Source organism: Pseudochaenichthys georgianus, chromosome 23 (assembly GCF_902827115.2).
Source record: "Pseudochaenichthys georgianus chromosome 23, fPseGeo1.2, whole genome shotgun sequence".
NCBI lineage: Eukaryota > Metazoa > Chordata > Actinopteri > Perciformes > Channichthyidae > Pseudochaenichthys > Pseudochaenichthys georgianus.
In genome coordinates this window covers 20,656,667-20,674,596 of record NC_047525.1, presented here as the reverse complement: position 1 = coordinate 20,674,596, position 17,930 = coordinate 20,656,667, and the positions used below count along the sequence as shown (strand labels likewise).

General features: G+C 40.5%; 2 protein-coding genes across 2 annotated transcripts; one reads left to right on the top strand and one right to left on the bottom strand.

Annotated features, from left to right (window-relative positions):
* Positions 1–1,590: 1,590 nt before the first annotated feature.
* On the top strand, positions 1,591–7,363 carry cdkn1d (cyclin-dependent kinase inhibitor 1D). Its single transcript, XM_034074874.1, has 3 exons — positions 1,591–1,748; positions 3,977–4,452; positions 4,630–7,363. Exons 2-3 carry the CDS (start codon positions 3,981–3,983, stop codon positions 4,686–4,688), a joined length of 531 nt encoding a protein of 176 aa, XP_033930765.1. The 5' UTR covers positions 1,591–1,748; positions 3,977–3,980; the 3' UTR covers positions 4,689–7,363.
* A 198-nt stretch (positions 7,364–7,561) lies between these two features.
* On the bottom strand, positions 7,562–17,874 carry slc37a3 (solute carrier family 37 member 3). The gene is made up of 15 exons (XM_034112480.2): positions 17,764–17,874; positions 16,451–16,505; positions 15,962–16,191; positions 14,851–14,965; positions 14,672–14,764; positions 14,498–14,581; positions 12,848–12,993; positions 12,191–12,287; positions 11,987–12,071; positions 11,472–11,686; positions 11,242–11,383; positions 10,679–10,780; positions 10,372–10,571; positions 9,803–9,868; positions 7,562–9,052 (listed from the first exon to the last, which is right to left on the bottom strand). Exons 3-15 carry the CDS (start codon positions 16,036–16,038, stop codon positions 8,960–8,962), a joined length of 1,515 nt encoding a protein of 504 aa, XP_033968371.1. The 5' UTR covers positions 16,039–16,191; positions 16,451–16,505; positions 17,764–17,874; the 3' UTR covers positions 7,562–8,959.
* Positions 17,875–17,930: the final 56 nt, after the last annotated feature.

The window sequence follows — 17,930 nt, the reverse complement described above, 5'->3', positions numbered from 1 at the left end:
TCTGCGTGTAGGGAGGGGCGGCCCTGGGAACAAGTACAGGCTAAGAATACCTGGTGAAAGCGGCTAATGTCTTTTATAAGAATAGTACTGCTATACTGTAAAATGACAGAAATTGGAATCAGATTATTCTCTTTTTGTGTAGTTAAAACAAATTTAGTTTTACATTTGGCTTTCTGTATTTGTAATTACAGAGAATTAGTCAATTTAGAGTCTAAATTGACTAATGAGGGTCAAGAAGTCATAAACTTTGAATCAACATTTCTCAGTATTGGGGGGATTGGCAGTGTTTTCTCTTCACTTCTTCTACAGTCAAACTAATGGTGAAGTCTGAGTGTTTCTTCCACCTCAACCCCTAAGTAGCCTATACATCCAAATGGGAATGTCGTAACCCTGTTGAAACAAAAAGCGCACATTGCATTTCAACGTGACTTGGAAAAGTACAGAGTAAACAAAACGAGAATGTGTCACACTTAGGTAGAATGAGAAATGCCCACTATTGCCAAGATCTTTGACCTATAGGCTATTCTCGCTCTGAAGGAGAAGTGAGGAAACAGAGTTAGGGTTAGGTTGAGAGCAGGAGGAAAACAGGGCATTACTATACCATGGTAAGAAAGTATTAACAATCATAATTACATTTGTATAGCCTCAATTTAACCGGCTGTTTTTCAGAGGTGGGAGAAGTACACAGATCTTGTACTTAAAAGTAGAAGTACCAGAGTGTAGGAATACTCTGTTACAAGTAAAAGTCCTGCGTTCAAAATGTGCCTCAAGTAAAAGTAGTTATTTTTTATACTTTAAGTATATTTTGCATATAATACTTTTGTACTCAAGTACAATTTTGAATGCACAACTGTTACTTGTAATACATGTACTGGAATATTTTTGACTGAAGATAAAGCAGTTAAATAAATGTAGTGGAGTATAAGTACACTATTAACCTCTGAATTGTAGTGGGGTAGATGTACAAAGCAGCAAAAAGTGGAAATACTCAATTTAAGTACAAGTCTCTCAAAATTAAATGTACAGTAAATGTTCTTTACACCCAGAGGTGGGAGGTGACTACTGTAAGTACAATTGTGTACTGTCTTGTACTTTATTTGTCCACTACATTTATTTAATACCTTTAGTTGCTTTGTAAATTTGGAATAATAATGTGAAATATAAACAACACTTATAAGATTTTAGTTACACCTGGATTAACATTCACAAGCAGTATACAAAGTGATTAAAATAAGTCACCACACTTTACCATCATTACAACATAATAATGCATCAAAAATAGCCTACTAAAACATATAATACATATTATTCTGAAACGGGCCAATCTGCATTTATAACGAGTTCTGGTTCTTTAATTATTAATGCTAATACTTTTACTTGAGTAACATTTTGAATGCAAGCCTTTTTTTCTGTTTAAATACTCATCCTTTTTGTATTGCATCAATGCTCAGTATTGTATCTTGTGTTCGGTTATCGCGTTGTTTACATGTACGTGCTGACTGTTTTTAAAAAGGGAGACCACGTGACTAACTGCTCCAGTAGTAGGACGTCCCCGCGGTCTCGTGAGCACTTACTATACAGTACAGACAAGTTAGATAAGACGAGAAGGACGCTCCCGTGGGCAGTGGCTCCCTTCAACGTGACTCTGTTTTCAAGGAGCTGTCAGAAAATACATCTCATTCCTCTGGATAAACTGTGACGAGTTTGTGGACGAAACTATTGAATACTTTGAGATATTGACGCGAATGGTAAGAGGGACATTTACACTTTCTTGTTTTTACGTTACGTTATTCTTTCACGTATTCGACTTTGGGTTTATTTTGTACTTGTTATATAATGATTTGAACTAAAATGTATGGAGTTTTAGTTGTTCTTAAGCGCTATAGCAGTCGTTAGTACACATGTCAATATTTTGAGACGGTAACGTACGTTTTATTGACTTTATGTTACATTATCCTTATTTGGGTTTATTTTGTATTTGTGAGAGATTCATTTGAACTGAAAAGTGTGTAGTTTTAGAAGATTTTAACCGCTTTGGCAGTCGTTGTACACATTTTAATACGTTGAGACGGTAATGTACGTTTTATTGACTTTATATTACATTATTATTTCACTCATTCTTATTTTGGTCTATTTTGTATTTGTTATGTAGCCTATACATTTGAACAAAAATGGTTGTAGTTTTAGGTGTAACGGTACCGCTTTGGCAGTCGTTAGTACACATTTGTAATACTTTAAGATATTGACGCGGATGATAAGACGGAATAGTACGGCTTTTTTTTTACATTACATTATTCTTTTACGTATTCTTCTTTAGGTTCATTTTTTATAGATAGACCCAAAATGTATGCGGTTTTGGTAGATTTTAAACGGCAGACGGTAGTAGGCCTACCCAATTTGGATAGCCAATGCTCGTGTTAACGGTTTTTAATGCTTTGTTGCTGGTTATATTGAAATCATTATTTTGTTGATGTTTTGTGCAATATGAGTGTTGGGATGCAGGGTGTCGGTCGCATCTCATTGAACCACATCCGCAGCACGGAATCTAACTGCGTCACCAAGATATTTCTCGACAGTTTAGTCACATTACAAAGCCTTTAAGTGAAATATCCGGTGGTATTTTGTGCAATATTGCACCATAATACTTTGTGGCGGCAGAAATAGTTGGTGCATTTAAATGTTGTTTTTCTGTAAGCGGGGACATCGAGCAGTAACCTGATCTCCAAACCGCGCCCACTCCTTTTTCGACACAAACAACAACTTTCACGCGGAGAGAGCAGCCCTGTAGTTACAAGAAAACACTTGTGGTTTTGGTTTTGTGTTGCTATATCAAGTATTTTTCCTATTCATCCATGTGTAAAGGTTGAACAAGTATAAGACATGGTAAAATGATAGGCTGTTTGACTAGTGAAAGTGCTTTAGAGCTGTATTTTGTTGGTGTCAAACACTTGTCCCACGCTTTTTTTGTACTTAGTTAAGCAAGCCAACAAAGGCTTTCCAATTATTTGTATTTCTGTAAAATATATATTTGGTGCAGGGCTGATTTAACTCACAATGGGACCCCTCCTTTAGCATCCCACTTTCCTTATCCACAAGTTACTTTGTGCAGATTTGATGAGATGGAAATATATTGAGGTGAATGCACATACAGTCTATCTATGAACCATATAATTGTCAATATCAACTGAAATGTTTTACTACAATGCTTGGGCAAATGGTCCGATGGTCTTTGAGTGAAAAAAAAGAAGCATTTTTGTTCCGAATTCTGGACCAGTAGTATGCAACAATTACTATCAGGAAAATACACATGTTACGCCTTATATAGTGTAATCTTCTATCAGCAGCAGAACCATATATCTCAGTCTCAGCCCTAAAGCCCATCCCATACAACACATATCTTCATTTGCGGCCTACGCACAGCTGATAGAAGTACTGACGCACAGAGGGATGTGGTTATCTTCCACCTACATGAAAAACTCACTATAGGCTGTAGGTGTTATAAGGCCAAGCTGGCAAAGCATGCTAAAAATCCATCTCTGAAGAGAAACCATGGCTCTAATTGAATTTTAGATGCAGATAGCAGCTGGGGAATGTGGGAAACATTCCTCACACGAAGCCCAAATGGGATTTTTGTCTGTGTGTGTGTGACCTGCAGACCTTAACAGTGGACCTTTGACTGGCCGACACCAGAGCAGGTGGAGAATCAGGTCCTCTGACACGGCAGGGCAGTGGATTCTGCTGGAGATTTATTTGGTGTTGGTTCAGTTACCTGTTGCTGGACGAGTAATTACTCAGCAGGTTAGGGCACATGTGTATTTGATCACATAAAACACAAGAGGGCTGGTGTGTCGGGGGGTTTGGGCACTTAATAGCTTGTGTGTTTGGAAGTCATCTATGCCAGTAAAAAAAAAACAGATCACAACGCAATAAAACTCAGCAGGCCTCACACTCAACCTCTGACCTTCCTCTCACGCAGGGACATGACGATGGACTCTCCATCAACACCATCAGCAGGACCAGCATCTAACACAGGACTTTCACGCCTGGGGGGCATTGAAGACTTGACATTAAAGATGGGGCCGTCACGAAGGAACCTCTTCGGGCCCGTGGACCACCAGCAGCTGCAGCAGGACTTCCAGCGGCTGCTCTCGGTTAACTTGGAGGTGGCAAACAAGCGCTGGAACTTCAATTTCCAGAGCGATATGCCGGGAGAGGAGTCCACCATCCAGTGGGAGTCGCTCAGGTACCAGGACGTGCCGGTGTTTTACCACGGCTGCACGGTTAGGTCGGTGCCGCGTCCAGTGGGGAAAAGACGGACATTGTCTTCGTCAAGCGAGGCGTCCCCGGGGTCCAGCAGCTCGTCCAGGTGTGGGGACGAGTATCTGGAGGTGTCCACAAGGGAGTACTACCGGATCCAACGGCAAAGAAAACGGAGACAGTCTACCATCACAGGTTAGTCCACCAAATCGCAATTTGTGGTATGCTTACTCTTTTTCTTGCCATGAGTTGAAGTCCAACTGTTCCTTGGCATTATGCAAAGTGACAAGCAGCAGATGTTGAACTATTTCCCCTGACTTTGCATTGTTTTCCATTTTCCTTGACTTTGCATTGTTTTCTTTCCCTCTACAGATTTCTTCAAAGTGAAGAAGACGAAGTTCCTGCATTACAAAGGTTCTTCTCGGCAGTAGAAAAGCACACATCGAACCAATGGACGATGACCTAGTGGTCGACATCCGTCTACATTGATATGTGTCATATCATGCATATTTATGTAGCAATTTGTGACTGACTGTTCACAAGCTCATTCAGCGCGGGCTTTAAAACTTCTCTGACCACATATACCTTAGATTTCAGCAAAAGGAAGCTACCATTTTTATAGTTCATCAAGCTCAGACGGTTTTGTAGGTAATTATAAATGTTCTATGTATTCTGTATACTGTTTTCCTCATCTTTATACTGTGAAACCTATTTGAATGCACTCTAACAACATAACACAGGCTCTAGTTTTGAGAGATTAATTTTCTTCTGAATGGGCCTTGGATTTGGACCTCAGTCCTTGACCTTTTTCTCGCTCTTGCTAAAAGTCACAAGAGGTTTTGATTAGCCGAGTTACTATTCCTGGCCTCGTGCCACACTTAGCCTTTCAGTCTCACCACGGGGCTGCGATAGCACGAGTCGAGCCAGGGGTCAAAATCTCACCCAGGGCTCAAAATCTGGCAGCGCGACTGATTAGCTGCAGGGCAAAGGTCAGCGCTGGAGGTTTAGCTATGAGCTAATGCGGCCGTCGCTGTACAACAGTGACTTAAATAGCTATTTAATTATTTATTTATTATTCACAATGCTAAATTGTAATACAAAAAACACCTTAGAAACAAAAAAGTAGACATGCAATGTATTAAATGAGATTAGACAAGGTGTTTTAAAAAAAATATTTTTTAATATTTGTTACTTTTATTGTCATTACACAGTAGGCCTACTTACTATGTAACAACATAGTTTCTCTGCATTTGACCCATCCTAGTGTTAGGAGTTTGTGGAATTCTGTGGCATTAGTGCCCCAAAAAGTTATGAGTTGTTGCCACTTACTAATACTGGCCGTTTATATTTAACACCATCACAACAAAACATAATAACTGCTAATCATATTAGCTTTCTGCTTTGCATTGTTGCATAATGGGCTGGTCAAATGTTATGGCAGCAGACCAAAACATACCTATAACTTTAGTCAGCTTCATGCGTGTAATAATGTAGCATTTTATCAGTGTGTCGCAGCTCAGAGGAACCAAGCCCTTTGGTCCTTTTCTATGAAGAGTCGAGCTGCTTCACTTTTCTGTCTCCGTTCCCTTCTATACGTGCTCGTGTGTAAACACAGATCTGATTGTGTATGAGTGTTTCGGTTTGGTGTGAATCTTGAGGTTTGTAGCAGCTGAGGCAGATAAAACCAAAGACGAATTGCTGTGCCATTAAATTAGAAACATTTATACAGGTCGCTCATCATCGGTCATAGAGGGTCTCAAACAAGTCTTGTGCTTTAAATGAGATGTGTTCCGACAGTCGTTTTAATTTGTTAATGGAAAACAAGCCATAATCAGGATGAATCCATTCCTACTACCTCATGAATTCAGTGAAACAAACAAATGTCATTTAAATGAAAGAAAACTAAACCAATGCAGCTCGGGGTTGTTTTCGTCTGCAGGCGAAAGAGAGACAGAAACCAGGGGGGGGGGGGTCTATTATTTTGTTGTGGTAAAAGCTGTCGAGGTTCAGCGCTCAGTGTAGGGTTTCACATCATGTAAAAGAGTCAGTGTGTCAGAGAGGGGCCCCGCTCTGAGCTGAGGAAACTAGGGTCCCTTAGGAGGAGGAGGGGGGGGGGGGGGAGGCAGCTATTGTTGTCTCTCCCTTCCTTTGCCTTCCTTTGCTCCCACATAAATAAAGCAGAGGACTATTCATGGGGGGGAAAGGGACAAGCTTTAATAAGGGAACCTTCACCAGAAAGTGTTCAGACCCCTTCATGGATCGAGGGATTTCCACAGCCACTCAAGTGGGCGCGATTCACACACTCTTTTGTTTATCTCAGTCCGCCGTCAGGAATCAACCCCCTCAGTCGGCCAAAGACTGTCATTAAAGCAGTTGCTCATAAATCTGTTACTCCTATAAGGCGCTGTTTCCCAGATCTAAAGATAGCAAACATGGCTTTTTGAAATGATTTGATAATTTACAGGATTTCTTTGTCAATGTATCGGTGTGTTTGTGTGCGTAAGAGAATGTGTGTGCACCAGACGAAACTTTAAAAAAATCTATATTAACTTATGAGTTATGTTTGCGGTATAACCAATTGTGTCTTCCGGACCTATATATTTGCACTACTTTAAAACATTGTTGACAAGTTAATTTAAAAAAGGAAAACGACTGTTGTACATTTTGTTTTAACACAGTTTTTCACATTGAGAATTTTTGGCAGCATTGTTGGTGTTTCTTAAGTCTGTTTGGTGGAAAAACTAAATTAAAAAACCTGATTCGATAAAGTGTCGAGATTGATCAGTGTCTCGTTGTGCCCAAGCAAACTTCCCTTTTCAAAATCACGTGACGCAGCTATATCGAAGCCTTATTTGTTTTTGTATATGAATGAATGTATGATAATCCAACTTTTGTAATCATTGTATTATATTTTAATGCTGGTTTATGCTCCCTTTCAACATGTAAGAAGTTTATTTGTGTAGGATCATATCCTTTTTGATGATAATTGTAAAGATGTATTGCTGGGTTGTTGGTGCTTTGTAAAATGCCTTTAAAAATGTGTCGATTTCATATAGCGTGCTCTAAATAATAAAATGAATGACTGAGATTCATATAAACTACAAAATGCTGGTCTGAAGTTTTTGTTTCCACTCTGGTTTTAGTTGTTAGGCATGGATGTATTACTAAGAGCAGTTTATTCACTTATAGCGACCCCTGGTGGACTGCAGTGACATTGCACACAGTCAATTACCTGGAAATATACCAAAAAACCCTAAAAGAAAACAATAGAACAAAATTAATTAAAAAAAAAAATCCCTCCATTTGTATTTTATCTGACATATTTTATACATTACTCACAATTTACAAAATGTAATTTGCATTTATTTAAAATGAAAATTTGCATTGACATCAGTTAAAAGTACACATAAATAAAGATAAAACAAAAAGACACCACAGATAGTGTAACACATTCCACATGGGTTTCAATTTACATTATTTTACACAAGGTCAAGACTCATTTTTAGTTCCGGGCTCTTGGTTTAGTGCGAGGAACACGTCTCACATCACAGATGATGGCACGAAGAAGCCCTGATGTCAACGTTTCCACATGTTAAAAGCACTTAAAGTGGTTATAAGCAGGGGAGAAAACTACTTGGTTTTTCTGTTGGCTATAAAATCACAAATTAAAGTCTCTTTTTTACAGATTTCATCTTGCTTAAAAATGAAGGCTGGTTTTTGACACTGCTAAGACATTAACTCGCATAAAGCTGGTGTTTCATGAAAGTTTCCCCACTCAAACTTAGACATAATTAAGTATTTTACCTTCAAAATGTAATAAATCTGTTCAAACATAGATTCACATTCCCCCAACAAACGTGCACACAAGAAACAAATTGTGTTTTTTCTAAAATGTCAGTTTGCAGTTCACACCGAAATGTGCAATAGGCATGCTACACTGTAAACTAAAAGTGAGACGTGGGTTTTTCTACAGAATTGTGTTTCTGTCAGTTAAAAGGTTGTTTGTGAAAGTGTTTTTTAAAACAACTGCGTGTGACGTAAGACACTGAAACTTAAAAAAGGAATAAGCATATATCAATCCCTGACTGACATATATTATAAAGAGAAATGAGAGAACCAGTCCCCTTATACAGTAACCCGATTACACTAAACTGTACACAAGAGAAATCAATGCTGTTCAGAGTGGTTCATTAAAATCTTTAAGACTTATTACTGGACTACAGAGCAATATTATTCATCTGGACCAAAAATATCATACATATCTACAAAAGCTGACAATCAATTTATACATTACAATTATTATTCATCTTAACTAAAGAACTTCTTATCTAAAATGCCAATCTTATTTTTACATCCATTTAAATCCTTAAATATGTACAGTAGTAGTGTGATGGTGCAGATTGGACGGCAAAGTCCATTTTAAAAGTATATTCTTTTAAAACCAGCATTCAGTTTAAACTTCATATCTTTGTTTTCACACTAAAATAATTAAGCATTTACACTTTTAGGCTTCTAGTGACAGGATAAGACTGCAGTGTTGTGCTCTGTGGCTGCGCCCATGGGTGTGAACCGTCCTGGCTGTGTGGAACAACAGCCCACCAATTTTTCCATCTCCCAAAACTCACCTAAAATGAGCAGTTTGTGAGCTGCGCTGCCACTCGATAAGAGTAGCAACATTACAGCTGACAGGAGGATGGAGCGTTCACAGCTGGCGACGCAGCGCTTGTCTTTCTCTCCACATCTCACGCACCTCTTTGTGGAGCAAAGGAGTGATGAACACAATGCTGCCCGCCGTCTGTAGCAGGAAATAAAAGGAAAGTTACACAAGGGTTTGCAAGAGGACACACTACAACAACACAGTAAAGAAAAGTGATGAACAATGGGCAAAACAAAGAGCCCGAAATTAAAATGTACTTTAGAACCAAGGAAAAAAGACAAGTCACATTAATATAGTAAGTAAGAATTGGCAAAACAAAGTAATATTCATGCCAATATATTGTAAAAACAGACACCTGTACGATGGGCATTTTCAACAACCAACATTTTGAAAAGCACAGGCTTTACTAACGATGGCTCTGCTTTGATGTGCACAGGCGTTAACTACTAACGATGGCTCTGCTTTGAAGTGCACAGGCGTTAACTACTAACGATGGCTCTGCTTTGAAGTGCACAGGCGTTAACTACTAACGATGGCTCTATTTTGAAGTGCACAGGCGTTAACTACTAACGATGGCTCTGCTTTGAAGTGCACAGGTGTTACTAACGATACTAACGATGGCTCTGCTTTGATGTGCACAGGCATTACTAACGATACTAACGATGGCTCTGCTTTGAAGTGCACAGGCGTTAACTACTAACGATGGCTCTGCTTTGAAGTGCACAGGTGTTACTAACGATACTAACGATGGCTCTGCTTTGAAGTGCACATGTGTTACTAACGATGGCTGTGTTCATTAACGACCCTTATCATCTACACCTGTGCTTTCCCTACTGTGGAAATGTCTTCAGTTAAAAGGACTGCTGTGATAGGTGGACACTATCTCACCATGGCGATGAAGAAGTAGAAGACTTGAATCCAGCCCAGCTTGCTCTCTATCAGCGACACCAGGTACTGCAGGATGACAGAGATTACATGACATAACATTAACAACTCAAATAAATTAGAAAAATAGAAACAGTTTAAAATAACCATAGAAAATACCATAACACTCTCTGAAATGGGCAAAGACCGTAGTTAAAATAACTACATTGGGAAATGCAAGGTCTTCCAGTGTATACATTACGAAACAAACATTTTTAAATGCATTTAACTAAAAAAATAAACGAAAGAAAACGTATGGTTATAAAGATGGATAAATAAATGTTCAATCAATTCTGAACTATTTGATACATGGACAATTAAAATGTACAAATAAATTGAGATAGAAAAATGTATTAGATGACTTTAAATATATTGGCTCTTTTTTGGTATGGACTGAAGCAGCAGGGTAAATGTGGCTTAACAACATGATAGAACAACATTGAACAGCTGTTATTACACCTGGTCATTTCCTGATGATTTAATGCACTTGTTTGTAGAGCAAAGAGTTTTATTCTGTAGTATTTTTTGCTTACCTGTCCCGCAGCGGCTCCTATACTTCCCGTCCCGTCCACTATGCCGGTGACTGTAGCCAAAGCCTTCTGACTCCCCCTCAAAGCGTCCTGCCTCCCCAGGTCAGCAGAGATGGCGGAGCTGATCATATTAGATGGACCGCCAATGAAGAAGCCCGTAGTTGTCAACAGCGCGGCGTTTATTACCTGGTCATTAGGTGAGTCTGAGGAGGACAGAGAGTGAGAAAGAGAGTAGAAGTGTCATACTGTGGCCGATATCGTGGTATTGACACAATCATGCTTATCAACGAATCGTAAACCCTGTACTCACGGCTGTATCCCACCAGGGATGCCATGGCCAGCACCAGACTGAGGGCCAAAACCGGGGATCTCTTGCCCATCAAGTCAGAAATCAAACCCTGAATCGTCCCTCCTGAAACAAAGACAAAAAGACAGTATTATTTTACTCAAATAATTATTTGACCTGTACAATTATGCATAAGATTAGCAAACGGTAATACTGTAGACTAGTCACTGTTTTCGACTTCCTTTATCCGAGAATCTTACTCATATTTTAAACCCAAAAACCACTTAAACATTCATTTGTATTATAGTAATGCTAAATCATTTTGGGTGATATTGATTCTGACTTTCCCGCCATAAAACGTTGAATTACTTTGTCATAAAAATGTCATACATTTTTAAGAAAGGACCCAGGTACATCATTTGTTTAATGAACTCCAATTGTGTGATATCTACGTGTCAAATAATCTAATGGAGCATCATTAAATCTGTTATGACAAAATGTAAAGAATATTTATCTCAAACTAACATTTTAATTGAACGATTTAAATAAACAATGGGGAGAAAAATGCAGATTCCCCTGCTGCTCACCGAGGATTCCTCCGACATCGTACCACACAGACAGGCGGTCAGAATCGGCCTCCTTCCAGCCAAAGTTGTTGGTCAGGTAGAAAGGGAGCCAGAAGAAGAAGGAGTAGTTGACCAGCTTCAGACACGCATACGCCAGGGAATACTGCAGGACAAACAGACCAGGAGAGTCAACAGCTTGTTCGTTTAAAAGCTTATTGTAAAAAATCTTTAGTTGGGAGTTTTCTACTCACCGGCAGCACTCCAGGCAGACAGAAGGCCTGGCAGAAGGTCACGGGGAGAGGGGCCTCAGCCAGAGGATCCTCCGGCTCCTGAATCGAGTGGTAATGTCTGTCGTACACCTCCACCTCCACCTCGGCGTCCACCTCCTCGTCGCTCATCAGAGGCCGGTGGCTGTCCGTGTCCGTCTTCACCGGACTCAGGCCAGTCTCTGCCTCCAAGCTCAAACCTGACACACACACATCCATGTGGTGTCAATCGAGATCTTAAATGCGTTATGGTTTCCAAATAAATCGCGTATAGGTTCAGGGCCCTAATATACACACATTCAGGATGTGGAGATTGCCTAAGATCAATCGTTTTAGGCAACAAAAGACCAAATTCGGGATATATCAAGTGAGGTGAAAACGCACATAAAAAGGAATTAAGAGGAATTTCATGGAGAATACGGTCACTGGAGCATCATTGTTTGGTAATGTTTGTACACTAACAATACACGTCGTTCTGACATGTTCCTCGCAGTCCTTACCGACTTCTTTCGGGGAGGTCAGCAGGCCGAAGAACACCACCACCCCACCGGCAAACTGCACCACCGAGGTCACCAAGAAGGCGTACTGAACACAGCAACACACAGCACATCATGTTAACTTTCTGAGAAGAGGCATTGTTAAATGTGTGGCGATGGAATTGATTTATCTGTGCACCTGCTACTGGTTTCAAATGTGTTTCTTACCTCGTATCCATACTTGAGCACGCTAGAAGCCAGGAAAGCCCCCAGTATGTTCCCTACAGAGGCACAGGCGCTCCACAGGCCAAACACAAAGCCACGGCTGGAAGACAACATCATGGATTCAATTAGAAATAAATATGTACAAGTATTTTTTTTAAACGCCTCTGGTTACATTACACTTAAACCATTGCACTAAACTCCACGAACAGCTCAGTGACTTGCGATCTTTAATTTGAGCAAATAAGGACTACTGAAGGTAAAGTGTGTCTAAATGGCGTCTAAGTTTAGGTAGCGGCACCAGTGAATGGATGTCTTTGTGTAATGTGTTTCGGTGTGTGGGTGTGTATCATAAAGCTCTACTTGAGAGACTGGAACTCGAGGCTAGATACTTCTAAATAGATACTTTATTGATCCTAAATGTTGTCCGAGCAGCAGTGTTGTTAAGTATTACACACGAGAGAAACATATTTAAAAGATAGAATAAGAAATAAAACTAAACATTTGAATTAACAACAAAAAAATACAAAATTACAATAGAAAATATATCACTAGAGTATCTATCCATCCATCTAGAAAACAGAAATATACAGGAACATATTGACATTGACCCAGGCTGGATAGATGTTGCAGATGCAATTCCTGTTTAGTAAACAGACGCACCCCGCCTTGCCGAACCAGTTCCCCATGACGGCCACCACGCAGGGCCACACAGCGGACTGCAGCAGGCCGTTCAGCACCCACAGCCCGCAGTACACATACACGTTGTAGATCTTGAGCCATTCGGTGAGAGTGCCAAACACAAACTCCTGCAGACACACAGTTAAACGTTTCATACAACTTCAGTGTATTTACAAAACGTGTCGACGGATCTTTGATATTCAATTAAACGCACGATATATGTTCTAATCTAATGGAAGCCCTGTTCAAAACAAATAGACCCAGTGTTTAAAACTGATTAAAGGGGCTCTATTTCGCTCATTTTCAATTTCACAGTTGTGTTTTGTGCCTCTACCATGACATGTTTAAATGCTTTTATGTTCAACAAGGGCTTCATTTTCAAGGGAAAACCCCAAAGAGAATAACAGGGGCCCTGTAAAACACTACATAAAGCAGTTTCTCATCAATATGCAGTGTTTGTCCAAAGCTCTTTGTCTGTCGCTAGCAGTTTCTTAGCTTTTTCTCTGATGACTTAAAGGTCCCATGACATTTCTACTGATCTTTATTCCATTGTTGAGGTCTACTAGAATAGATTTATATTGTGCAATGTTCCAAACTCACATTGGTTTCTCGTATAGTCTGTGTATTCACTCTCTGTCCTACACGGCTTGTTGGAGCTCCTGCCCCCTCCTCCCTGTGAGCCCACTGTGCTCTGATTGGTCAGCTCGCCCACTCTGTTCTGCTGAGTCCACCACCGTTACAGCGGAACATCAGTGGTTATGTGTTACCATGGCGTTTGTTAGCAACCAGAAAATGACACCACCATTAATGACAAACAGATGAGAATGCTGCGTGGGGTCTGGGTGCCGTGTTGGCGGGACGTTGCGGGGCTCGCTGCTCCGCCCTTTGAGGCTCGAGGAGCGGCCAGTGTGAGCTGGATTACTGGTGTCATTTCCTGCGTGGGGTCTGCGAGACAGCGAGACACCACAGAACTCAGCCTGAGCACACACATACACTCACAGCCAGGCTGTTCGAGGAGCTCCACGGATTGGTCCATTTGCAGCTGGATATGGTTACGTCACCATATTCAGGAAGAAAAAAATGGGAAAATAAAAATGTCCAACGAGGCGTTCTGGGGCAGCATAGACGGGTCTTCTCAGTGTTAGAGTTGTACTCGCAACAGGATGTACTTTGAGGGTTTGTGACTCTGCAGACCGTTTACATGCAGACAAAGCTACACAACACACAAGGGGACGGGTAATAACCGGAAAAGCATGACATGGGACCTTTAAAATCCAGATGTCCGACGTCTTAAAACCTTCATCCAGTTCAAATCCATCCTTATCTTAAAAGTATGTTTGAATGGATTAAAAGAGAATGGATTAAAAACAACGCTGATGCATGCTCAAAAGGGATATACTAGAATAAGGTAACCAAATTAAAGGAGAGTTTCCTTGATTAAAATAAAAGATTTCTCTTTAGAAGTGTAGGATAATGTTACTCAATAAAAACATACAATCTAGGTGTAGTACTTTTTTTGACATAGGAAACTGAAACTGCTACTAAATGAATAGTAGCAGAATGTACCTCTTGACACTCACAAGAAGACACAATTAAGGATAACACACATTGAAACACACAGCATGTACTCACCACTGCAGCAGAGCCACACAGGCCGACGCAGAGCACGTAGCGCAGGTTCACCCTGTCCCCAATCACACCGCTGAAATACAGACCCTGCGTGCACAACATAAAGTTAGGCAAATGACAAAAAGATATCTGTTTCAGTTGTTTAAAACATGTGTTAAAATCGTGTACCCCACTCACCACTGCGTATGAGAAGAGGAAGATGGTGTCCAGAGCTCCCAGGAACAGAGTGGCCTGCTCTTTATCTGCAAACAGATGATTGCCCTCCCATGTCTGGAACAGCCAGAGAAAAACAGTTTGTTACGCATGCAGGGTGTTTATGTGTTAAGGGCTCTCACGCGGCTCTGTTCTACTGGTACCTGGCCGGGAGAAAAATCTGCTGCGCTGCCATTTGTAAAAGTTGGCGTCCACTGAGCGGAGATGCTGACTTTCACATTGCTGAACGTCTTCCTGGAGGCATGGAGCAGCACATAGCTGGAGAAACAGAACAGTTTGAATCAACAGGGATTTGAGTGAGATTTGTTTAAACGTTCCACGTAGAATGAACGGGTCAAAGTCCATATTTAAGCTGGCGGCGATGCTGTTTAACATCAGTTGAAAAGTGTCAATTATTCACGTATGAATTATACCATCACTCACTATAATCTGTACTCTATGACCTCTAGAAGTCTTAGGCTACATCCAGAATGTTACATTCCAAAGAAGTATCAGTGTAATTCTCCAGAAAGACTTTGCAGGAAACGATGGAATTCCACATCTAAAACAGAAACAGGAAGTGGCTGAAATCACGGGACTGTGTGCGGCTAGCTGCTGCACACGGCACTTTGCTTTGCTCTTGATAGTGTTCGGACACGGCTGCAGACATGTGACACCAAGTCCACTGTAATCAAAGATTAACAGCACTGACTGGAATAAACACACAGCATGGAATTTACTCAGTGGCCATACAAATGATTTTTATCCTCGTCTGTTTAACATTGCAAAACATTCTTTATTTACAGGGTTATAGAAAATGTGTGTGGGAGAGAAACTCCCAACTTTGGATTTTAGCCTTTGGAGACCATTTTCATAGAGAAAACCCTATATAACACACTATAGGAAAGAGAAACCCCCCAAAAGCATTACAGGGCCTCTTTGAGACCCCCCCCCTATTGGTCTAGTAACCCTTTTTAGTGGAAATCATTACTTATTGTCCTTGTTATCTTGACCTCGTCTGACCTGGGTTAGCTTTGTCTTATAAACCTTTCACCTACATGTATATCTCATCCATACACAGTGTACCCTCTTAATCAACCCCACTACTTTCTTGGGGTTCAAAAACTAATTCCCCCCCCCCCATCTATATCCAGTGACCGCTTGAGCCAATCTATTCATTATTGGGTTTCCAGTTACTCTGAAGACATGAAGGGTGAACGGAAATATGGATACAGCAGGTTTTTAAGGGAAGACTTTAAGGATAACCTGGATTACCTAAAGAAGGTGAGGAGGAAGGCAACCAGATGGTGATGAGTGTACTGTGACAGGCAGCCACAGCACGAGGGAGGCATCACAGGGGCGGCCGGGGGGGGGGGGGGGGAGAAGAGGAGGAGGTGGAGGACGGGGAAGGAGGAAGTGGTGGAGGTCTTCAGGGGGAACAGCAACAGGGAAGGGAACAGGTTCAGCTATAGAGTCCCGCTACGGCAGATGGTACAAGCACATCACTAGGGGAACAACAAAGAAAAGAAGGAATTGGAAGCCATTGTTGAATTGTGTATTATATTTCATACAGAATACTAACTGCAGACATTTTGTATTAGTCCTTAGATGAATAACTAAGGACACAACAATTATTACAAGAGAAAATAAAAAGGATATGCATGAAGTAACACCTGATTTACAATCACCAAACATCCCAGGTTCAAAGCAGCTGACAACAGATTTAAAAAATGTTTCCAAAGTTAGGGAGTACTGATTTTGTACCTGATTTTACCAATCCTTGGTGAGTCTGAGATGCTAGCTCGTAGAAGGTATCCGTCTGTTTGGGAGTAAAAAAAACGAATAGAAATATAACTGGTCTGAATGCTGGGTTGTGCCCACAGGTATAATGGGCACAGTGTGAACTGACGGCCTCCAGATCCATTACCCCTCCCCCACCAGCCCGCTCAGCAACTTTTTATTTATTTATTTTTAATCCTGATGCAATTCTGATACTTCAACTTTGAGTATCTGCCGATACCAAGTACTGATCCAATACCAGTGCAGTACAAGTAAAACTTGTTTTTAAAGGTAGACATGATCCCAGATGTTGCAGATGTATGAAAAACTGGCACAGTGACTGAATGGATTTATGTTTAATGTCAACTACAAATAAACTGTATTTAATGTGTATCAGTTATTGCTTTGCTTTTTCTAATAAACACTGGTATGAAAGTCAAGGGCCTCACTTTCATTTCCTTCATAACAAGCGTATGTTTTTTCACATGACGTTTACATCACCCATTCAATTCTGGCTATTATCTAAACTGCCGGCGAGGGAGTGTAAATAGACACGTATTTACTCTGTTGGGTAATTTAACTTGTGGTTGAAAAGAACTAAAGAGTGCTTTTAAATCAATAAATATTGTACAGTAAAGCACAAGTATCAAAAATATTGTACTTAGGTAAAATACTTAAGTAAATGTACTAAGTGACATTCCACCACTGCCTGTTCCACAAGAATGCCTCTTTTTTCTTGCAACATATGGCAGGTACAGTAAGTGCTCACCTCCTAACATGCTTGTTAGAGAAACTCCCTGATGGTAAAAGGGATATGCAATGTTTGGTGACAATTTTAAACAGAAAGCACCATTACACTACATCACACTAAAAAGTAAAAGCTAAGCAGGGCGTCTTGTTTAAAGGACGCCATCAATTTTCTCTAGATCTCATTACACAAGCTTAATCACTATTGTCATGATTTTAGTGGTTAAATAAATGGTTTAGTGTGTTATAAATGAACACATCATCTATTTGTTACCAACACATCCGTAAATATCCTGTAATTTGTACTAATTGTGGTCAGTTTTAAATGGAGAATGGACTACTTTTACTCAAACAAAACAGTCTGTGTCCACATTAGTGAGTGACAAGGCAGCTAGCTTTGGTCATATTTGTTGACAGTAGCCTCCATCTACATAACCAGTTCCGGGCTCGTGTTACACGTACAAATCAAAGGAGGCATATATGAACAACATACCGTTAGTTGCAGTTTCACACTCTTAATAAAATACATATAAACCAAGTGTTTTTCTTACCTTTCTGCTACTGTAGTCGTTGCTGGCTTGTTCTCGGTGTGGCGTCGGTTTGTGTTTACTGTGCACTCTGGTGTAGCGGAGGTAGCTGCCCGCAGAGCCCAGAGACTCAGTGCTGCCCCCGGAGGACAGGAGGAGACCGACAGGCTGAAAATAAAACAGACAACTGT